This window comes from Apteryx mantelli, chromosome 2, assembly GCF_036417845.1.
Source record: "Apteryx mantelli isolate bAptMan1 chromosome 2, bAptMan1.hap1, whole genome shotgun sequence".
NCBI lineage: Eukaryota > Metazoa > Chordata > Aves > Apterygiformes > Apterygidae > Apteryx > Apteryx mantelli.
Genome location: NC_089979.1, coordinates 25650729 through 25675681, shown reverse-complemented (window position 1 = coordinate 25675681; position 24953 = coordinate 25650729). Strand labels below are relative to the sequence as shown.

Genomic DNA, 24953 nt, shown 5'->3' with positions numbered 1-24953 from the left:
TAAATTGAAATGAATGCTCTGCTTTAGTGTACTTCTCCAAGCCACCTCTCTGTTAAGAAGCATGTGGAATATGAGAGAGTCAGCAAAAAAGAAAATTATGGCATTGCATAACCATTGGATGGAGAGTTTTGATTTGAGCAGTGGACTCTTGCTCTCTGTAGTTCATGTCGCTGTTTCATCACTGAGATCAGGAAATAGCACTTGCAAAATGGATGAATGGGCGTTGGTGCATGGCTGAGGAAAAAAAAAGAAAAATTAGCTTGTGGTACTTCAACTGTTTGAAAAGAAGGGAAATAATATTTCACAGAAAATAAATAAGCTTTTCAAACAAACACTTGTGTATTACATGTTCGATTCCCAATTTCCTTTTTTCTTTTTTTTCTTTTTGACCTTTGAACTGCTGTGTTTATGGATGGGAGGAGGAAGGTGGTAATTTTTAGGGGAGTTCTAACAATTAAATTTAATCTACTCTGAAGCAGAAAACGTAAACCAGTTTCCTTGTTGTTACATGCAAGGTTGTTCAATAACTGCTTGTTCTCGTCACTGTTGGAGTTTTGCAAAAAGTTTCCTGTAATATATTGTTGGTCTGAGTTAAAATCAAAAACACCTCCCCCCCCCCCCAAAAAAAAAACAACAAAAAAACATGCAGGAACAGTGCAGAACCTGCACGTGTCTCGCCGTCCTTGCCTGTGCTGGTGTCTCAGGCAGCTGCCAAGTCTGTGATTGAACAGGTTAGTGGTGTTTCAGCAGCTTTTCTGTTGAAGAAGCGAGGAAAGTTCTATGACATCCATCACAAAGAAGAACAAATATGCTTATTTTAGCTGATTCCTCTTTTCTAAAGCTGATAAAATGTCACAGTATTCAAGGTTTAAAAAAAAAACCACCCACGCCCTGATGTAGGATTTTGTACTCTAAAATGTTTTATTCTGTTTACAAATATTTGAGTCTGTTGCTTCTAGAAGTTTTTTTGAAGTAGAGTGATAAACCAATTAATAGAACTATGTGGTGCCAAAGCCAACTATGGATGCACAAACTGCCTGTGGATGTCTTATATCCCTACCCTGTTTCTTAAAGTTTCTCTCCCTGCAGATTGTCTGGCAGTACGTCATAGCATAAAAATAAAAGTGGCAAAATTACCATGATATAAAAATTTTTGCTGTCTCTTTCAGTAGTAGCCAGCATTGATTATACTTGGCAAATAACAAGAAAAGTTAAATAACAGGAAGTCGCAAGACTTTAATGCAAATCACTGTTATTTAAACTAAACAGTAGAGAAATTATTCTAGGAGCTGAAAACAAAAAGATGTAGTACCTCTACCAGCTTACTGTTGGCTATTTAACTTGTTCTTGGGTTGTGTGAAATAATACAGATGTATAACCTGACTGACAGGAGGAATGAGCTGCAAGGATTTTCTGATTAGGAAATTCCAAATGCAGTGTATGAGGTTCTCATTTTTCTTTTGGCATTTCCTAATTCATCTGATTACATTTTCACGCCAATAAAATTGTCCATAAAAGAACCCTTGCAAAAAATGTTTTCAGCCTGGACTTCATTTAAAATGATGGACTCTTTAAGAAGAATGAAAAGAAAATTATATGCTGACTTACTCATTTCTGCTGCCATTTGAGACTAAGTACACTTTCCAATACTCAGCTTAACTATATCTTGGTACTTGGCTGATAAGTACTTCCAGAGTAGATCAGGCAACGGTTACAGTAGTAACTGTTAAATTGCCTAATGCTCAATTTGGAAGTGGTAACCGAAAGCTCCACTGGAGAATGTTTTTTTGTTTGTTTGTTTTGTTTTTAATTTTTCTGTCATGTGTATATTGTAATTCTCCTTGAATTCCGGTTTCACTAAGTGATTTAGAGCTTGTCTCAAAGCAATGTAGGAAAGATAACCTACAACCCAGTTGGATTTGAGATTCAGAGCTGGAAAGGCCAGTTGAAGACACACTTAGAAGGGAATGTCTATTACAGACTGGCAAAGACAAACATTGGTTAAGTTATCATGCTCCCTCAGGCCTGAGTTTTGACTTCTCACCGCTTAGAGATGTATTTCAAAGGATGATTGAATAGATGAAACTGAAGATTAGGACTCTCATGATCTAACACCTTGGCTGTGTATGTTTGATGTGTTAACTTGGGTAAGACTTGCCAGTCTGTCTCAGGTATATAGGGAAACGTAGAAAGGGATGCTGAAGATGAAAGAGAAAAGAATTGGCACTGTCTCTCCTCCTCGGTATGTCAAGGCCCTGGTTGGGGAATGGTTTTGCCTAAAGGCTTCCTGCAGCTGTTAGCACCAGTTCAGCCGGGGTGATCAGGTGGGTGGTAGCGCAGACCAAGTGCTGCTTGGTGCTGATATTTTACACATCGATCCCCTAACACTGGCTGTGCGAGCATTGTCATCCGTCCTGCTGTTAGAAGAGCTGAACTAATACTAAAAGCAGTGGGAACTTCTTAGAGAAAATTTTAAGTGGAGTGAAAGCCAAAAATGACTACAAATGGAGAAGAAAGGGAATGGAGAAATACAGGGTAAAATGAAAGAAGAATATAAGTGAAGAGTCTCTTGTGTTTTCTGCTTCTGGTTGAAATTTCTTAGTTTTATTTTAAAATAGGACAGAGTTCTATTAGAGTATAAAAGATGTGTTTGACTAGAAATAGAAGGAAAAATGGTGAATAAATTTCTGTCAGATAAGCACTTTGTTTTTACTTCTGGAGATCTGGGACTAGTTTTATAACTCTCCAGTGATTGCTCTGCAAGTTGCTTGGAAGGAAACAGAAGTAGTTGGAATCTAAATCATAGCTTGTTTTGAAGGAGAAAGGAAGCTTAACTTTTCTGCAGAGAACTCTGCAAGCCAATGGTAGGAAGCAGGGAGTGAAGATGGAACCGAGCATTAGCACCAGCCTTTCAGGCGAGGCAGCCAAAGCCAGCGATGAGGGCTGCGAAGGAGAGGGGTGCGCTAGCCTATGCGTGATGTACTTAACATGTTGGACTAAGCGGATGGAATAAGTAGTTTCTGTATGTTTTCTTGTATAAAATAAAAGCATCCAAAATTGTTTTTTGGGTAGTGCAGCTCACATCACATATCAAGATTTAAAAAAGCCTGGAGTTTAAGCATTAAAGGAGAAGTTTTTTTGAAGCAGGTATTTTCAACAAATGAATGAGGATTTCGGATCCTAACTCTTAGATATTTCCTTTTGTAGCTTTTATTGCCTGCCATAAAAGAATGAATCATGAATTCCTACTTTCTTCTCACTGTCCTTTGTAGATTATAAAGAAGTCAGTTCTTTGCTGTGGTTCTCAAATGCTGTGTAGGTGATTAAAATAATTTGTGAAGGGAAATATTTTTTTCTAGGACATTCTGCCGAATATGACTCCTAAACTTAGATTTGCTTTTATTTTGAGACACAGGTCAGTGTTTATCAAATAAGAGATATACGTTTTGACATTACATAAACAGTAGTTGCTAGTCAAGTATTATACCTGTGTGTTTTTAATAGCTACTGCAGAGCTGATCTGTGAAGTTTAAGATTATCCTAAAGATAAGATTAAAAATCATTAGTTCAAAGTTCAGAAGAGATCATCGCTTTCAAGGACAGAAACAGCTGAATCTGTTATTCCCTGCTTTGTAGCAGAAGCACTCCATTTGCACTGACAATTGGGCTGGTATTGCAAATGAGTTATTAAGGCCAATGACAGGGCAATAGAGCACTACTTTTTCTACCTGAATTCACTTACTACTTTGGCAAGGCTGTTCACTGAAGATATAAAACTACTGTAGCATACATCATAATTTTATTAAACAAAATGCCCAGATCTGTTCCTGAAAGTTTTGTGTTAGTCAGATAAAGAAATGTGTTCTGTAAATGTTTAAGTATTTGAAATAAAATAAAATATTCAGTACTGAAAGAATTTTTAAATTAAAAGTTATAGTAAAAAGTTCTTGCATTGTTCAGCATGGGTTCTACTTTTCTTCATCGTATGAAATGAATTTTAGAATTGGGGTTTTGAACAAGGTAAACTGACTTACAAGGCCAGTCAAACATATTAAGAAATTATGGGTAAAAATCTTAAGAAGTTTGTCTCTGTTCGCCTTACTGACCTTTCCTATGCTTCAAATACAATCTGAAGCTTCTGGTACCTCTACTGTGTAAACTATATGCATGATACATTGTTTTTTTATATTCCATTTGGTTGTCGTTTCACTTTTCCCCCTGCTTTTCTGTTTTTATTTGTAGAGAGAAACAAACTCTATTATGCTTAAATGTCTTTTACTTCCTTTCACTTTGGAAAATGTGGTAGAGTTGAACCTGGTTTTAGAAGAATGGAATAGCTTATTATTTCAGTCAATAGACCTAGTTCTGAATAGTGTGTTGCTGTCATTTATAAGTCTTAAGAAGTGATACTGTATGTATTTGATATTACATATGGAAGTTCACAATTTAAAAGTTTTCCTGCTTATTTTACAGTGGTCTCTCAAAAGTGCATTGCTTGTCTTTTTTTTCTAAAAGTGTAAATATCTAATTAGAGGAAATTCTGGTTAAAATCATAAAACAAATAGCACAATTTATATAGCCTTAAGTAGGACAAGATTTTTTTTTCTTATAGATAGCATGAATCTTCTTCCTAGATGAAGAATTTGTCTGCACAGGGTTCCAGCAGTGTGAAATTTTATGTAGATAGGTAAATACTGCCTTTTCAGTTTCAAGTAAGTTCTTGTTGCTAGTAAGCAAGTTATTTGGTTTTTCTGTTTTTGCAGTCTTCTACTGTTGTTTTCTGTCTCTTAGCATTCATTTTAAATTGTATTAGAAAAAGCATGTTTTAAAATTACAGCTAAACCATTATGAATGCAAAAGCTAGTACTCCTACCAATTTTCTGTAGCAGTTCTCCTATAGCACTAAATAAAATTAAGGGATGAGAAAGTGAACTTGGCTTTTCATAGCAACATTTTGATATATATCTATTTAAACAAGCAGCGCCATTATTTCTGTTAAGAATTTCCAAAAGAACCAAATCATCTCTTGAGACTGATAAACAGTAATAGATAAAATAAAGAGTGATGTGCTCAATGGGGTACAGTTTAAATAGAGGAAATCTAATAGGAAGTAGCTACATTAGTAGCAGATGGATTTACTTCCTCAATCTCAATCTTAGTGGAAATCCTAGACTATTTAAAATTTGTCTTCCAGATTCTTAACCTGATTTACAAAAAAAAAAAAAAAAAAAAAGGTGAATAAAGCAATTATTTACTTGGCTTCAGTACTGTGACTTTTTTTTTGGTCTAAAACTTGCTATTGTTGTTTGTTTGTTTTTAATTAATTAATTTATTTATACCAGGCTATTTTTATGATTCCTACAAATCCCCCTCCAACATTCAGGAAGCCAGAGCTCTGGTCTGATGAATTCACAGATTTTGTGAAGAAGTGTTTAGTGAAAAATCCTGAACAGAGAGCTACAGCAACACAGCTTCTACAGGTCAGTATTTAAATTGCTGAGGAAATGCATGTTTTATGGCTTTCTTTTCTTTTTTTCTTTTTTCTTTCCTCCAATCTCAAGCCAGAACTGCTGTGAAAATTTCCAAAAGCAGGTCCCATTTTAGCTGTTATGCTCTATTTCTTTTCCACTTTGTGTTTTTTTCTCTGTCAGCTTCTGTATCTCTAGCCCCATCTTATTCCTCCTTTTCCCGCTTCTAAAAATGAATTGCTATTTATGAAGTGTAGGGCTGGTTCTTGCTATCAAAACTGCATTCTTGCTTTGTGGATAGAGACCTTCATTAGGTTTCAGGATTTAGACAAGTGTTAGGTAAAGGAATTGAGCCCAGGTTACCCTTCAGTGGGGACCACCGATGGAGTGTATTCAGTCCGCCCTTCTGGTTATGTCAAATTAAGCAGACGAGTTGTTCTGTGTCCTGGAAGGGTCTGAGGCAGACGGGCGGTGTGAGGAGTTTGTTTTTGGGTCAAGTTATAGCAGCTGGGCACTTTACATCCAAGCTGCAGTTGGCAATGGGGATGTATGGCGCCAGTGAAGGGTGTGCCAGGCTTTAGCTTGCTCACTGACCTGAGTTTCTAATACCTGAGGAAATATAACAGTTGTATCTTTTTGGTACTGAGATGCAAGCAAAGCAGAGGAAATTCAAAGAACTACAGAAGTTGAACAGATGAGGGATTGATCTATCAAGAAGATGTAGCATTATGAAATAGGCCTAATTTTTAATAGGGCTGCACACTTTAGTATGTGAGGGAGAGAGAAAATGCAAAGGGACTTTCCTCTTTTAGCCCCTTATTTGTGTTATTGCTGCCTTCAGTGCTGTCATAACCAGGCTTCAAGTAACTGAGAGAAAATACATTTATTTAAGCTTTGTAGAACAAATGTAATGGAATAAAAAAGGGAATTTGGATTTCTTGAAAAATTGGAATTGGTTCTGACCAGTGGAAATGGAAACTAAAATTTCCTGTAAATAATCTTCCTTTGATAATGAAACAGAAACTGAAAATTTTACTAGGTCTTTTGGATCCTTTTCTTTTTCTGAATCTTCATTCATTAACCTATTGGATAATTTGTTCTTTTAAGCTTCTCTTTGCTATTGTTAGATATTATTCTTGAGGTTCTTAGATAGACTGATGAACAAAGAAAATGGTTATCTTCTGGAATTTCAGCTATAAGACTCTTGTGATAGTTTTTTGTTGTTTTGTTTTGTTTTTTTCCCCCCCTCCTGTCTCCAGGTAGAAATATCCTCTTTTTAAATATAAATTTGAGTCAGCTCCACTACAAGAAGAACATCAAAATTTTTGGAAGTAGTTTCCAGTAATAAATCTCCAAATTCATAGGTCATGATATTAAGTATCTTATTTTTCACACCATGAGATCATCAAAATGTAGAGTGGAAGGACAGTTACAAATTGAAAGTTTTAGATTTTAATATGAGTGAATCAGTATCTGAGACCTTAAAGATTTGAAGTCCCAATAGTTAACTGAAAACTGGCAGCTGGATAGAAGAGACTTCCATTAATGCACACACTTAGAAAAAAGGTTCAGTCTGCCTCTTTCCTTACACCTACTGGCCAGAAAACCATGATTTGTCCAACGTATGTACCTATTGCCTTTTCCTCAGTTGGAATTTAGAGGATGTGTGACAGAACTGGAATTGCTGTGGGATATGAATGGGAATTAAAGTACTTCTTGAGGGGGAATATTGTGGAGGAAAGAGGAGAGTAATTGGGTTAATATGGTAGGGGAGAAGACAGGTAGTAGGTGTAGAACACTAGACTTCATCCGTTCTATTCTTGTTGGAACAATTTTGTGTAGTAATATACTTCTGAGACTCCAAGAGTTACATTTTGCCTTGATAATGTTTTTCTTATAATGACTCAAAAATCTGAATCTTTCTGACAGGTGTTTACTCGAGCAAAATGAATGTAAATTGCATCATGCACATGTTGTCTTAAAGGAGGGAATGATGTTTTAAATGGTTTTGAATTAAAATTAATCTTCCTGCTAAAAAGTAGTGTTTTTTCTTTTGTCTGTTCCACATTTCAGCATTGTAGATGATGAAATGTTTTATGACATATTAAAGTGCAGGTTTGTTGAAGTAAGCAACAGCCATAGTTGCTCTGCTTACGGCCACTAATTTATGCTGTCAGCTTGTTAAGATTAATTAAATGCTGTAACTGAATATCTGAAAAAGTTTGCTTTTCTATGTCAGACAATCACCACTCTATTTATTTACTACTTAACGTACATTTCCTTTGGACAATTATATCCTTAACTATAAAGCGGCTGTGTTATATGATTACATTTTCCCATAGCTTGCTGTTTAAAAAACCCAACTAAATAAAACAATAAGACCTTAGTTATAAAGCAACTAAAAGGTATCACATGTTGCGTTAGTGTAGATTTTAATTAGTGTGTGATGTGAAATACTGTTTATCACTAAAATCTGATGTTGAATGGTATGTTGTTTTTAACACGTGACTTGTAATTACATTGTATCTGAAGGGTATCTATTGTAATGATGTTACATGACTCCATGATCTTGTTTTCTAGCATACATTTATTAAGAATGCCAAGCCAGTTTCAATTTTAAGGGACCTGATCACTGAAGCTATGGAAATAAAAGCGAAGCGACATGAGGAACAACAGAGAGAACTAGAAGAAGAGGAAGAAAATTCGGTGTGTACTTTTTTTTCCCTAGAAATATCTGTATTTTGTAGATTAGCTACTGTTTCTTTTTTCCCCTACTTTCTGTACTCAGATTTACAAATACTTTTACTGTTCCTATATATTTTTCAGCCTATAAGGTCTGAGTGTTCTCTTATTCTTACAGAGTAAAATGCTTCTGAGAGTAATGTAGCATCGGCCTGTTTTCAGCACTTTTGCATGAGATGCCATAGTAAGAACTTTTTCTAGAAGGGGAGAAAGAAAACATGTCAATTTTAGTTGTGCAAACTAACATTAAAAAGAAAAAAGGACTGCTAAATTACACTGTTAAGTTCCCATTTTCACATTGAAGTTAAAAAAAAAAAAAGAGAAAAAGAGTGGTTTAATTTTCAGGAGTTCAGACTACTTAGCTTTTTCTGAAAAGTCAAATATATAAAATAGTTGCTCATGAAGCACGATAAGTAGTCATTAAAGTATCATTTGGCTCAAGTTTTGTGTATAAAATGAAAATGGTGACAGCAACTGATTCCTCAGATGACATTAGCATATGTTTGAGGGGGGGCGAGGTCATGTGATAAATAGGTTATATTTATAATTGTTTAGCAATGTTAGAAATAAATCGGTGTTCCTTAGCATTATTACTCTCTCTATGTGATTTATTTTAGGGCAGTCTTGTGCAAGGCAGCAGTATACGTTTCAAAGAAGTGTATTGCCACACATTCCATCAGAGCCAAGGTCACTCAGGAATAGCACACAGAAAAGATGGAGGCTGGGATGTTAGTAGAAATCTTGCAGCTTTGCGCAAACACAAAAGAACAGTGCAGTAATGCATTGTCTGCCACATCTCAAATTATAGAATTTCTGTTAGATCATCTAAGACTAGGTAATTCATGCAGGAATAGCTTTCAGGCAAATACTGTAGAGTATTTTGGATCCCAACATATAGTATTGTCTTTTGTTTGCAGGATATTTTTCTGTTCTAAGAGTACTGATGGTTTGTTTATAAAGTTAGTTTATTCTGGATAACATTTGCTTATTCAGGAATAAAACAAGCAGGGAAGGTTGGGATTATTTTTAGCATTAGGAAATGTTACCTATGTGGAGATGTGTGACTTGACATGCAGAGTTGATGTTTGTTACTTAATATATAGAATAGTTGAATAGTTGGCCTCTGAAGAGATTGATTTATAACAGACATAAAAATTTAATGTCTTTACTAGCATGCTTTCCTCCCTACTGTTGCCTTCCAAATTACAGACCTCAAATGTTTGGGTGTTGGTGTTTTTCGTGAGCCCAGAATTAGGAATGACACTTAATTGCACAGTCTGAGGTTCAGATGAGGAATCAGGTGACCAGGCAGGGACTAAATAATGCATGGCAGCCCAGTATGTGGTGCACCCCACATATCGTGTGAAAGGGTGCAACCCAAATTCTGTCTACCGTTAATAGAAGAAGGATTTAGCAGCTTTTCATGCTTTTTGCATGGATACAAAAATCAGAAATGAAGACTCCTCAGATAAATACAGATATATTTTCTAGACTGTTCAGTGTCTAGAGTAAGAGAACCTCAAATACGGGGTCTTGGGCAGGAACCTGTTATTTGTGTACTATTACAATGGATGGGAGTTTTACCATTTACTTGCATGGTTGAGTCAGGCACTAGGTTCTGAGTTAAAAAGACAGTGAGACCTCAGTTTTTACTGCCTATAAAAGATAGATGCCTCAGGTCCTAAAATAACAGAAGTATCTTTGATTAGCAGGGCTGAGAGAGTAGTAGAACTTGTTCATTAAAAGGAATTGCAGTCATTTTATAGTCCATGGAAATGTTAAGTCCATCACTTTTTACATATATTACCATAATTTCTGGGGGCTGTGGTCATATATCAGTGCATGAGCATGAACAAACCCAGAACCGGAGGCTAGCTTCTGCCTGAAAGAAATTGGTCTTAAACACAAGGCAGAAAAGCAGTGTGGATGACAGGGAGCCACAGCCAGAGATAATAAGCTTAGTTGGTATGGGAAGCGCTGGCATTAGCATACCTTGCCAATTTTTTTCAGGATCATGATGTAGTGGAGTTTTAAAGGACAATAATGGCAGTCTTGCAGAGGGCTAGTGGAAGGCCTGCCAGTGGTAGCACAGGACCTGAGAAAAGAGTAAAGGGATTTGAAAACTTAAGAAGTGAGTAATTGAAGGGACCAGTTTGAGACTGGAGTTGAATTCTCAGTACTGAATGAGATACAATGGAATGGGAGAAGGCCATGAAGGGAACTTGTGAATGAAGCTAGTCAGCTTATGTTTGAGAAAAGGAGGCTAGTAGAAAAATGAAAAGCAAGGTATCACTTTATCATAATGAAACAATGGAGAAGTTGGAAGAGTGAGCCTTTGCAGTGGTATTACCTGGAGTGGAGGGATCACTAGCTGAGACTTGAAGATGACAGGCAAGAGGGAATGAGAGAGTCTGAATAAAAAGGTTAACAGTATGGACATATTGAAAAGAAGGGTGTATTTCTTAGGAGAAGCTCTTTTTACTGATAAAATTATAAAAGACTTCAGAATGATTTAAATTAAAAAAAAGTTACATTGAAAGTCTAAACCAGGGCACATTATACTGTATAGTATCCTCAGAGTTGATTGTTGAAATTGTTTGTACAATAGCTTTACAATCCTTAGTGATTTGATCTCTTGTACTCCTTTTTGTCTTCTACTATGATGCTGACTTACAGGCTATAATTGACTCATTAAAGTTAATAAATGATGTTTGTAAGGGATGTTGAAGGATGGGTCCTGGATACTGAGTGCATCATGTATTGCATTTAAATGCATAAGACATAATAAGCACTTACAGTTCAATTTTTAAGGTAAGAAGTTTGCTTCCTCAGCAAGATAAGCTGGTTGCCTCTATGAGTCTATTTTACTGCAAAGTAAACTTTGCAAAGGTTAGGCTTAAATGGACGCTGAAGGTAGTCTGAATACAAAGTGCAAAAAAGATTAGTTCAAGCTATCACTTAATGTTTTTACAGCAAAAAAAGACAAGTTTAAGAGTTCATGTGGGTACATACTGCATCCTGCTAGTGGTAGTAATTGCCTAAACTACTTATTCTAACTCTACTTAACAGCTTATGCAACTGTTCTTCTTTGGGGGAAAAAACAGAGAAAGGTTAATCCTTAAAACTTCATATCTGTTTTATGTGCTGTGAGAAAGATCCAGCAGTAGACTAGGCATATCACAAATAGCCCAGGGTCAAATTCATTGTGGGCTAAGGTAAGTCACATTACCTAACACTTGCTGCGGACCTGTGTGTGCATTTGAAGTTACAGTAACTCAGAGGATGCGTTAGTAATGCCATGGTGATGTGAGCGTGAGCTTAATTGTGTAGCTCTCCAGCAAAGGCCAGCGTTGCTCATAGTATAGAAAATGGATATTTTTTGAAGTTAGTCTGTGTCATTCTCATAAGCTTCAGTAGGGGGAAGGAATAAATCTTCTGTCTGAGCTTGGGAGGAAGTTCCAGATCTAGAGGAAAACCCATGTGCAAAGATAACAAGAAGATGCACTAGTAAGCAGAACAGATGAAAGGAATGTACCAACTGGCAAAACTGGAAAAGTGGAAATGGCATGTGTCGGTATGATAATTGTATATCTTTTTCCTGATGTTGGAGAAATAAATTTAATTATTCCTGGGAACTAATTAAGCTGAAGAGTTTTTGTGCCTTTTTTGTTCACTTAAGTCCATTAGCTTTATAGAAGGCTATAAGCCACCATGTGTTGCAAAAATGTCTTATAATAAATGAGAGGATAGCTCATGCTAGTAGTCCAGGTGTCTTTGCTGTAAGGTTTATGTTGAATAGCTAAACTTTTGAAAAAGTTGTTTCTTTACCAAAAGATTAGGTAAAATGTATTTTTGCTCCTTTCTTTCAAAGATTTTGGTTTGTGTTCTTTTATGCTGTTTAGAGATACATGCCTTTTTAATTCCCTAAATTTTCATATGGTTCTATGGTTCGGAGAAACAATCTGTGATAAAGCTTGTGAAGTTATAATTAGGACTTAATTTTACTTTTTACAATTTCTTAATGTGATATTTGGTAGTAAGTATGCTTTTTCCCACCGGTAAACATATCCTCTAAATATTTTGTATTGCTTGGTAAGCCTTGAGTGGGGGGAAAAAAATTAAGAAATGCTTAACCTTAAAATTTAAGTTACAGAGCAAGTGAAATTAAGAATACTGATGGGTGCAGGGAATTTACTTATATTTTTGACAAATACAGTTTGAATAGCTGTAATATTGTAAAAATGTGTAATTAATCTTGTACAGAAATAGTTTTAATAATCATTCGTGATACAGGTTTCCCATGTCTTCTCACCAAATTTCAGTGCAATAAATCATTATAAGAAACTACAGTTTCATTTTAGAGATGAAACCAAAATGTTTCCCTGTTCCAGTCATTAAACATTGTGATTGGTTAAAAGCACAAAAACTGCCAAACTGGGAAGTCGTGCTGAACAGTAAGACAAAGTGTTACAAATATTTTTCTTTAATCAGAGAAGTTTTCTGTACCACGTGTCCTAAACTGTAAAGAGCCAAACTGAAAAGGGCTAGAAGACTCCTGAGCAACGTGTGGGTGTGATTGAGGTCAGAATAAAGTGAAATTCTGGAAAGCGCAGATTTTAGTTTTTTTAAAGAAACTTACTAGGCAGAAATTGATGAATGGATTGACAGATTATTAAAGGAAACCAGGATTAAAAAAAAAAAGAAAGAGAAAGCTTTGGAACATTTGTTTGTCATTTTCTATTAAAAATATTTTTATTTTTCAATTTGAAATAATGCTTAATTTCAAAATAAGATCAAAGATTATGTATTTCAGTTAATTTGGAACTTGCTTTGGGAATGGCAAGAAAAACAATAAACCAGTTCTTCTTACAGTTCTAATTGAGCATGAATCCCTTTTCTGGAAAGGGAAAACAGATAACGTGAGTGCTGATTTGGTGTATTGTAGTGGGTGAAGTCAGCAGTCCAGCTTCCAAGTGGAAGAGTAAGTAACCATTGCACGTGCCCTGTTCTTTCATACTGGTTTCCATCCAGCCCTGGAGAAATACAGAGCTTCTTATGCAGTTTACATGGCTACATGAATATGCCGTTCAAATGATAATTTCATTTTTGATAAGCCAGCGTGCAACGATGGCTGCAGTTCTGGAAAGGGATATGATTGTCCCTATAAATACTTTGTGTAGTAGTAGTCAAATATGCATATTTCTTCATCTTTTAAAATCTCAAATGCTGTCAGGTTATGTATGTAATTGGAATCACCATTGGATTGGAAAGTTATAACCAGCTAGCACATAAATTCTGCAAAATAATACCTTAGAAGTGGATTTTGCCCAGTGATACTGCTGTGCTGAGGACCAGAGAGATGCATATTTAAATAACACCTAGAAGCAAAAGCAAGTTTTGATGTTAGTGTAAAGTAGGCAATCCATTGACGTTAAAGGTCTCTCATGGGCAGTGAACTGAGTCTATATACCGTTGAAAGAGAATGATTTGAGTTAACCTGTCTGTGGCTTCAATTTATTGATCTAAAAACTCAAGAATTTCCTATGTAAAGCTTGAGCAGTTGTGTATGTACTGTTATGTGTTTTGGGGCCCTTCAGGAAGAAAGGTGTTAAATGCAAGTATAAGATTCCTTCATTAGGAAACCAGATTTAACACTACCGGTATTAAAAATATATGCACATATATATGTATGTGTGTCTATATATACATACCGATATTGGGTAATGTGGAAGTTTAACCAATTTTATATGTTGTACTAGGAAAAGGATGATTTTTATGTTACTCAGTACTTCCAAAGCTGCTTTGAAAAGGATTCTATTGATGTATTGCATTTAATCCTTGATGATAGTAGCCACCACTTCTGCTGGTTATTAATAAATCGTATTAATGTCTAAAATATCCACTCTAACATGAAAAAACAAAACACTTTAAGGAATATCCTTTCTGTATTATAAACAGTCGTATTTAGAGTTGTATAGATACTGTAATGGGCATTGGGGTTATAAGGGACTTATGTAACTAGAATTGGAATGGAAAGTAGCATGTGTTTTTGAAGAATTAAATCAGATACAAAAATTTCCTAGTTATGTACTTAATTTTCAGGACCTATTCAGTCTGGTTTTCTTCAAGTGAGGAGGAATCATATCCCTAAAATTGATTTCTGTTTTTCATTTTCGCCACTTTCTGTGATCACTTTATAGTATGGGAAGTTGTCAGTTTTAAAATGTAAATATCTTTTGCTCTTCAAAACTTCATTTGCCGCCTGTAACTAAATGGCTGTGTTAAATACTGTCTTTATGTCTGTATTCTTCCAGAGAGATACATAATGTCATTATAAATAGTGCACTCCAAATTGATTTTTATGCCTGTTACAAGAGCTGCTTGTGTGATGAAAATACATTTTGACAAACTGACATGTTTTGATAGGTGCTGAAGTAATTGTACAGATTTTTTTAATTAAGCAAAAATTGCAAGTGGTGTATTCTACAGAAGGTTAATCCCAATATCAAAGTTTAAATGTTAGTTTAAGCATTACTAAACATGACCAGTCTCTTCTCTTGTGCATTTTTTGAAGTGTGATGTGAATTTGATTCTGAGGTTGGGCAGCTGTATTATGGGAATGTAAAGTAACTCGTTGCCTGGCAGCTCGCAAGAAACATGTCTAAATATTTATTTCTGTGGATCTTTAAACGAATGAGCTAACAAGCAGCTCTTACTGTATGTTTTCTTTTACATTTAGATGCCTGTATTATGTGAGGAATGCTTAATTATTTTAGAGCATTCAAACAAGTAATTCCTCCTTCAGTGATCTGCTTTGTTTCTCCTAGGAATGCAGTGTTAATAGTTGTCTATCTTTATGCTTATTTATTCATACAGAAGTTTGTTTGGTTAATCATGTATTAATTATGAGAAGTTGGCTTCTGACTTTTGAGATTTAGCGACTAATTGATGGTGTTATTCCTTTATATTTTTATAATATTTATATCAGTAGTTTTAAAGGAACTAGTGAGTAATTTAAGTTATTCTGTATTTAAAATCTGATACACTAGGCAGTAATTTTCTCAAGGATATTAGATTTACTTTGCTATATATTTATATATGTATATGTGTGTGTATATGTGTGTGTGTGTGTGTGTGTATGTATATATATATATATATAAAACTTTGCATGACAAATACACTGTTAAAACTTCGTCTTTTCATAGCATTTTTCCTCTAATTTAGAGGACACTTACCATACCTGCTAATCCCATACCTGTCTGACTGTAGTCCTTTAAGTGTCCTTCAAGTTAGGTAAGAAATACATGAAGATCACTTTGTCCAGTGAAATATCCAAGGGAGCCTAAACGACTTTTTAAGAACATATTGTTAAAGTCCACAGCAATTTAGAGCCAGAAGCCTATTACAGGCAGGTTGAACATAGTGAGGTAAGTGTGAGCAGTAAGTCGTTACCAGATACATCAGTTGAAAGTACACAGAAAATAAGCTTAAACACCGTTTCATGACTTTAAGTTTAGACTATGTGTTTAGACTACCCATTGAATTCTATAGGATTTTAGCATATGCTGAAAGTTAAGTCTTCACATGTTTTGCTGATATGTTTAAACTTAATGCGTGTTCAAATTAAGCGTATATTCAAGTTGTAGCTGGGCTTTATAAATGTTATGGAACTTTGAAAAAATCCTTGTACTTGACCAAACTATACTATGTGTTTATGTAGCTACTACAGTGCTTTTACAAAAAGATAGCTGTGACTACAACCACGTTTTTCAAAGGTGATGATGAGGTGTTAATAGTAAATGAAATTATTTTACAGGATACTAAATTTTTCCGGCATGTAAATCTTCCTTTAACACACTGCTGTCTAATTAGCTGTCTTTGGTGCCCTCTAGCGGTTTTTTATACTTACAAACCATAGATGAAGACAGATTGTAAAGGCACACTGCCGTATTTGCTTGGCCTGTGTTTGTTTCCTTTATCAGTCTTCATCACTTTTTTCTCCTTTGAAAGTTAGAAATGCAACAGAGAAATCCTTAAATCTGTATTGCTTCAGTTCATTTGGGTGTATCATAATGTAGTTTAGATATCATATGCAAGAAAATCTTTTCTGTAAAAAAGCTTGTAATGTGTGATGATGATATCTTTTATGTAATGAACATATTGTGAAGTCTTGCACGTGGTTTCCATTGAGGTCTTTTTGAACTTGCTGTCTTCATGAATGCATTTTCATACTTTAAGGGTTTGTTTGATAATCAAGTCTTTTAACTTGACTTTGGTAGATACGGAGATCCAAAGTATATTAGCGTCGCGGGATATTGACAGTGTTTTACTGAAGTTCAGAATTTCTGTAATTGATGATACTGTAGCATGTTAGAAGAAGTTAGCTCTCGTGCTCGCGTGTGCTCTCGCTTGCTGTCTCTGTCTCTCTGTTGTTGCATACTGATGCATCAGAAACCCCAGTCAAATACAAATTTGGTGCTTATTACTGTACACAAGAGAATGGGAGACAGTGTAATGCCCTAGTTAGCTATTTTCATTACTTGGTTTTTGGATCTGTTTTCATAAACAGTATGGGAACATGACACTTCTGCTTTACTAACTTATATTTTTTTCCTGGTTAAAAATGATATTGTATTTGTTTTTATTTAATCAGTGAGTTTACTTTTTTTTAATAACAGATCAGAAGTTCTACAAAAATATTTATGAACAATAAAGTACAAATCATAATTGGTACTCAGGAATGACTTTCATCTGTTATGTAAACATGCACTTATGTAACTTTATAAAAATACCCAGTTGATCTAAGTGATTTGTTCAGATTCAGTATGGTCTACTGGCTTATTAGCCAAATCTCATATTTGTGAAAAATACTGGCATGATAATTCTGGAAGCACACAACCTGATTAATCCACAAAACTGATGATTTTACAGCATACACAGCCCCAGAAAAAGCTGTATATCACGCTCTCTCAGTACATCATTCCTGATCTAGAGAAATCATGATTGACGCAATATTGTGTACGTCCCCTTTTGGGACAGCTGTTATGTCAGTTGTTTTGTGACCAATAGTCTTCTAGGTGCTAGATAACAATTGTTCTGTATGCCACTAACAATGGTAAAATAAAAACTTTCAGTCATTCTTAGACTGGAAAATGAAACGCCATACCTTGGGAAAATCCGTGTGTTGATTTGGGACAAGAACTAAAAAACACCGACATTTTTAATGAAGTGGAAGATATTAAAATGGCTATTAATGACTCCATTTCATATTTGTTCATATTGGTTAGGTTTTCACTTTTTCATGTTAACTTCTATAATAATTCTAAGCTTCAGAAAAACATTTATTTCATCTCTGATTTCAGTTTTAGTAAATTTAGGACCTTATGCACAGCATGCAGATATTAATAGTAGTCAAATTAATAAATCAAATGTTACTGGATCTGAAACTCAAAGATTTGCCTGTGTGTTAGAGAAACTTAATCTGAAACTTTTAATAGAAAGAAATAGCAGTGCACCCTGACTCCGTGTTCTTTGTATTGCAGTACTAAAGAAACACTCATAGATAACCACTTGATTGCTCTGCCACTTTTAACATACAGTGCAGAAAGACAGTTCTGGGTGAAAAGACTTTACTTCCAAGGACCCTTGGCACAAAGGGGAAAACTTGTGGAAAACAGTGGGATCAGCAAGAATGTTAAGGGGAGAAAAAAAGTAATTTTAAGTTGCCACCAGGAGGAGCACTACTAAAATATTTCTTATTCATATCCTGGCACGGGCCTTACGAATAGTTTACAGCTACAGCACTGAATCTTTGGGAGTATCTTTGTTTTTTAGAGTAGGTATAAATATAGTTTTTTAGAATGCAGCTCAAGAAAAATTCAGGAAGCAAGCAAGTGAAGGGCTTGCATATTGTTACACATTGTAATTGGAGAATGATTCTTTTGACATCTGAAATACCAATCACAGATTGAGGTCTGTATCCTGGTGTCAGTATGTTATGCTGTTGGCCACACTCCCCGAATCGAGATTGGATCTACTTCCATGTCTCTGGGTAGGGGTACAGTAGCTGATTTTCAGGAGCTAGTGTATTGATATTGCTAGTTACAATTTTTTATATGTGCTTACATCAGCCATTAGTGCAGTAGGCACTCATGCTATGTGGTTTGCTCTTGCAGTTATGTGTATATTAGAGGCCAAAAAAGTGAATGCTTTGTCAGACTAAGGGGAAAGGAACTAGTTCAGTAAGAAACAAAGTGCCAGGCCTGTAGATGTCTCCTCCTCTCCCCGCCCCCTCCCCAACAGGTCTCTTTGTGTTAAAAACAGAACATATGTAAAACAATATAAAGATTTAGAAAGAAAGGGGAAATTTGTTAGTGGATGAAATGTGGTTTTAGTATTACATATAGTAACAGGCCTATTATTTGTAGTTAGCAAATAATAGAAAAACATGTTATGTGATAGTCCTTCAAGCTGAGCTGTGTAGTAAGAATATCTTGCTCATCAGGGATAGAGTTCATTGCATCTGAACACAAGTGATGTCGTGACATAGCAGAGGAAATGCATGCATATCTAACTGTTTTTTTAAGTCCTGTTTAGGAAGATTATAAAATCAGCAAGGGTAGCATTTGCATTTAAAATTTAAATATGTGAAACTGACTGCCTTCACGGTGGTGGGTATTATTTGTTTTATAAACAACAAGGAGAACATTTTAAATTTATTTTTTTTCTTGGCGCATAGATTTTACCCAGGTAGAAAACGTGTAGAGTACCTCACACTATTCCTCAGATTGTTATGATGACATGCATATACTATAAATCTGACTTCAGAAAGGAGTAGGATTTGCTAATAATGTTTTCAAATATTTGTATTCCATATGGATCTTATAATTCATAAACTGGATTAAACTGGATTGTAATTCATAAACTGGTCCTTACATTCATGGTGCACAACTGTCACTGATTCAAAATGCTTTTGTATCTCCCTATGAAACTAGCTGCCCCCCCACTGCCCCGTAATGCTAAGGATTTGTGCTCCACAGATATTTTTCTCCACAGTATCAATAAGTGCTTTTGCTCAGTCTTACAACAAAGGGTTTTAAGGAGAATGACTTGAAATAAAACAAGTTGACTTTGTGTTTTTGAGGTGGACTTTCATAACTATTGCAGAGGATCGTTCTGACACCTAAATTTAACTGACTTCTGTCATCTGGGTGCTGTGCTATGTAAGATCCTGGCCATGGTCATTTGGGGGTGACTGGGGCAAATGCTTGGTGATGGTCCATTACAAAACAACCACATTACTTTGCATACAAGGTGGTTCTGATTTTGGAACTCAGACAGGTATAATGGGTCCTGAAGATCAATGAGACATTCAAAGCTGAGTGCTGCTGCAAAGTGGATGTGTGGCTCAATCTTGTATTGTGACTGGAACCATGTAGTGTAATAGCTAGTGTTAATGGAGGGGGAGAGAAATGGCTGCTTTTCTGGTAAATCCATCCCACCATACATAGGCGAGAGAGAAGAATATTTACTTATTTTTGCATTTCTTTTATTTATATAAAAATTACTGTTTTAAATCTGGAAGTCTAACGGAGTACAAATAGGTTATGTAAAGATGCAAAATTAATGAATAAGCATCTAAACAATTGCATCATAACTTTATTCTTTAAAATGCTCTGCTGTGTTCTGATAAATATTTCTTCATAGGATGAAGATGAGCTGGACTCTCACACCATGGTGAAGACCAGTTCAGAGAGTGCTGGTACCATGAGGGCCACAAGCACGATGAGTGAAGGTGCTCAGACAATGATTGAACACAACAGCACTATGTTAGAATCAGACTTGGGGACCATGGTGATAAATAGTGATGATGATGAAGAGGAAGATGGGACCATGAAAAGTACGTTGTTAATTTACATCCCTTTTCTGTTGAGTAATGTGATATGTTATCTTATACTGCATGAGAACATTGTGTCATCATGGTCCATTAAGTAGCAAGTACTGAGAGGGGAAGGTGTTCATCTCCCAAAGTGCTCTCTCTGGTTGGTAGAGAAAAAGGTGACTGTAGTAGGAGACTCAAAGCGTAAGCCTAATCTTGGTCCTGTGATAAGTCTAATTTTAGACTTTTGTGAATTCTCCCTTCTGTTCTATTTGTTTCTTGCTTTTTGCCTCCTGTCCCACATATATTCCTTGGAGCTAAACTGAAATGAAGTGATTATGTTGCTGTTTCTGTGTACACGTTCCTGCGAACTTATCATGACTCCCCATGGGTTCAGTGATAGTACAGATCTTAATGACAAATTGTTTTATAACTTTATGATCAATTAGCAGATTTTTCTTTTATCACTTAGTATTATTATGAGAACGTATTTGTGGAATGTAATTCAACATGCTTGATTTAAAGGAATGGTCAAAAGATTATTGAAGCCAAAGTAAAACATCCAGATTGACTTCAGCAACATTTGAGTGATTACCTAACAAAGAAAATTTATGAATGTTTTTAAAGTATAAAATTATAAACTATACTTTTGAAATACATGCAATCTATATTTGTTAAATATTTAGTTATGTGCCTACATTCTGATGTGTTTATGATAAAACCACTGCAGAATTAGGCCCACTGAATATAACAGAATTATTTGTTTGAATGGGTAGCATCATTGGGTGAATCTAACTCTAGCTGCAGGTGCCTGATTTTGTGAGGCACAATGTTTAATTCCAGGTATTTAAGTAACTTCCTTAACTTGGGGGAGGGGGGGGGGAATCCTGCAAAGAAGGCTCCCCATACCCTCCCCCCTCCCCAAAGAAAGCAAATATCTCAAGAGTTGAAATTTGTTACCAAATAACTAACTCTTTAGAATGCTTTATAGTAAGTGGAATGTTGCATTTCTGTTTGCCCATATACTCCTGATGTGTTTTGCTCAAGATTAGTTGGAGGCACAAGTCAGGAGTATGTTTTATTTGTGGTTTAACATACAACAGATTGGGAGGAAGGGGGGGGGTTGTTGATTTTTGTTTGTTTGTTTGCTTGTTTGTTTGTATTTAAGTGTCTTCAGCTGTAGGATAATACACATACCTATTGAGTGATTGGTTTAATAGTATGATCACCTAATGAAAGCACTTGGTATATGCTTTAATTTGTTTTCATACTGAAACAGAATATTTGCATATTAAACTGTGAGGATAATGGACTTAGCACAAATGATCTTGATCTAATCAAGTTCAACGTATTAAGGAAAAAATTAGCGATACAAAGAAACAAAGATATTAGAAGCAAATTTGAAGAAGTAGAAGATAATAAAGTAGTTCTTATGGTAGAAGTATTACAAAGTAAGGTTTTTGTGCAGTTTATATGCATCCTTTCAAGTCACTTAAGGGTGAATGGCCATCCATGTAGTTTATACGTGTATTGAGAGGAGATATCTGTTAGTATGCCAAACCAATCAAAGTAGTGTCATTAGGCTTGCATTGCAATCTCTTACCAGTGTCCTGTTTGTCTTGTATGTTGCTGGAGACATTGTTCTCAACAATCTGAATTGATTTCAGTAGCAATGGTAGTTAGATGTCAAGAAAGGGAACTACCTTTCTATACCTTGGCATTTAATCTGTAGAATTTTTAAATCCGTTCTTTGCTCTTGTGAAAGAGAAGAATGTACTCTTTGGGACAGCAGGTTTCTCCCCTGCCTCCCCGGTGACTATCTTGACACCTGTAACATCAATGAAGGAAAGCAAACAAAACTGGAAGCAGACTGATGGCAAGCAACAGTCACAGCGTCTGGGGATAGGTGTGGGTTCCAGTATCTACTAACTGAACTTTATTGTGTACTTCACATTAGACACTCATTGGTTAAAAATTAAAAATAATTCAAGAACACATCTCTCAGTTGAGAGCAAATATAAATTGTACCCACCTTAGCTGATCATCTTCTGGTTTTGTGATTCATGTATTACTGGCTAAAGCAATAGCAATAGCAGGTGTCCTAATTTTTCCTGAAGTGGGAGTAAAGAGAGGTCTTGAACCCATGTTTCTCACTACTTCCTAAGTGAGTTATAAAACACAGAGAGTACTACTGTTGCCTCCTGAGCTGTTTTTGAATGAAAATGGCTGTGGGTTTGTTGAGCCAAACCCAGACATCTCTGTATTTAAGCGTGCTCAGATCATATTTAACAAAGAATCAAGTTCATTGGGAGGTTTAGGTGCAGGATTGCCTTGTTTATGAATGCCAAGCAGTCTCAAGTCAAAGGGAGGAATTTAAATTTTGGTTCAGCCTAAGTGACAATACCTGTATGAACAGTAACCAGAGTATGAGGCCTCTCAGGTGCACTTAAATATTTAGGTGAAGTTTTTAGATTACTTTCTGGGACTTGTATGTCTTAATTTTGCCAGAGTTGTGCTTTAGACCTTTGTGTACCATTTTGATTTTATCTAAGCAGTCCTCCTTTTCATCCTTTTTGTGCTATGTTGCCAGACATAGGCATACAAATCACTGTACTGCCCTCCTTTTTGCTTGAGGGAGATGCAAGATTTTGGAGACAGGTTGCTTCTTCCAAAGTCTCTTAATAGGCAAGGTGGGGGCTTTCTAAATGCTTGCTTCATTTGATTGTAATAAATCAGAACAGGTAGCTTAAAAGTGCTCTTGATACTTCTGAATAATAGAACATTGCAAGCCTGCAACTTGGAGAAATAAACTTAGTTAACTAGGGAAGAGGGATTTCGTTTCCCTACTAGAGACACAACGTATTTATGACAAACTTTTTTTAATTGCTCTTGTGTTTAGTTTCGCGTTTTGTTTCCCTCTGCCTTTTGTTTCCCTCCTCTAGGACAAAATAAGAAACAATAATAAGTTTTTATTTGTAAGTGCCTGTGCTCAGAGGCCTCTGGGAGCCATGACAGAAAATAATCAAAAACAGATTATTTTTTTCACAAATAGGGAATTGTGCCCAAATAAAATTGGGATTTGGAACAAAAAGAGGCCTGTCATCCTACCCCAACATACAATATACAGCCCAGCAATAAACAAAATCATGCTTTCTTGCTTAGCATGTCTGTACATGCTCATGAGCAGAGACTATGGAGTATGCACCTAAAAGGAGAAAAGAAAAAAATATAAGAGGTGGGAAAAACAGAGCTAAGTTTGGGACGTTGAACATGGAGTGGGAGAAAAAGAGTAGAACTGATGGAAAGTAGTACTGCTTTTGGACAGCTGCTCAGACTGCACTAGCTATACTAGAAGTATCATCTTAACTCAGCGCAGAGCAATATGCAGACCAGTTTCCCCAAGCATTTCCTCTGGGGCTTGTCTGCAAGGCTTAGTGTTAGGGCTTTTTGTTTCACTGAGTATACTCTTGATTGTTCCTTCTCTTTTTCATCGTCTCTTCCCCCTTCTCCCTACTTCCCTAACTTTTTTTTTTTTTGGTTACTTTTACATTTGCCATTAGCTTTGGGTTGGCAAAAAAGTTGCCTCTTCTTGCCATTTGGATTTATTCTGGATTTTGTTGTTGTTGCTTCAGACTTCAGTGAAGCTTCTAAATGGTTCATGATTGGCAATGAATAAATAGAAAGAAGAGGGCAATGAACTAATTAGGTGACATTTGACAGACTGAACATAGAAAACTGGTGTTTTTTTTGTTGTTGTTGTTTTGTTTCGTTTTCCCTCCCCTGTAAGAAATGAAATGTTCTAGGCAGTTATCCTAGCACATGGCATCCCTGCCTACAGTGGGGCATGCACCACACTGTACAACCTAGGCTTTGATTAGGATCCGTTCTGTCCTTTTAATTGAATAGGAAAGCTACATGAGAGTTGATATTTTTTGCTGTTGTTTTTTTTGATGATTTCAATCCATCCAACGTAAGAGATAGTGCTATATTGTAAGTCAGTCTCCTCTATAACAGGAGGTGGACATGTGAATGTTGGGTAGCTCTGAAGTGCATAATCCAGAACTCTTAAGAAGGTCAAAGCCCTTCAACCCCAGCTGATTTTTCAGCTTGAAAGAAAAAGCTGTTGGCATGTGTTTTATAACAAAGAGGTGAGGGAGTCACCCTTTCTGTGAGAGAGCAACTGGAATGTATGGAGCTCTGCCTAGAGGTGGATGAAGAGACAGTCGAGAGCTTATGGGTAAGGATTAAAAGGTAGGCTAGCATGGGTGACACTGTTGTGGGTGTTTACTACAGGCCACCTGATCAGGAAGAGGAAGTCGATGAGGCCTTCCACAGACAGCTGGAAGTAGCCTCACAGTCACAGGCCCTGGTTCTCATGGGGGACTTCATTATCCTGATATCTGCTGGAAAGACAGCACAGTTAGGCACAAACAGTCCAGGAGGTTCCTGCAGAGCATTGATGACAACTTCTTGACACAGGTGGTGGAGCAGCCAACAAGGAGAGGTGTGCTGCTGGACCTCGTACTAACAAACAAAGAAGAACTGGTGGAAGATGTGAAGGTTGGGGGCAGCCTTGGCTGCAGTGACCACAAGATGGTGGAGTTCAGGATCCTGCGAGGAGGCAGCAGGGCACTAAGTAGGATCGCAACCCTGGACTTCAGGAGAGCAAACTTTGGCCTCTTCAGGGACCTACTTGGAGGAATCCCATGGGTTAGGGCCCTAGAAGGAAGGGTGGATCCAAGAGAGCTGGTTAATATTCAAGGAACACTTCCTCCAAGCTCAAGAGCAGTGCATCCCTGTGAGTTAGAAGCCAAGCAAAGGGGGCAGGAGACCTGCGTGGATGAGCAAGGAGCTCCTGGCAAAAC

General features: G+C 36.3%; 1 protein-coding gene across 8 annotated transcripts in view; it reads left to right on the top strand.

The window, feature by feature from the left end:
• The window catches only part of STK3 (serine/threonine kinase 3), a 156735-nt gene that overhangs the window by 69465 nt on the left and 62317 nt on the right, over positions 1-24953 (top strand). For 7 of the 8 annotated variants that reach the window (XM_067290355.1, XM_067290357.1, XM_067290361.1 and 4 more), the window contains exons 7-9: positions 5343-5480; positions 8049-8174; positions 19917-20109. In XM_067290355.1, coding sequence (XP_067146456.1) covers positions 5343-5480; positions 8049-8174; positions 19917-20109 — 457 coding nt within the window. The remainder of the gene's footprint in view (positions 1-5342; positions 5481-8048; positions 8175-19916; positions 20110-24953) is intronic. The other variant, XM_067290362.1, reaches the window with a different exon arrangement.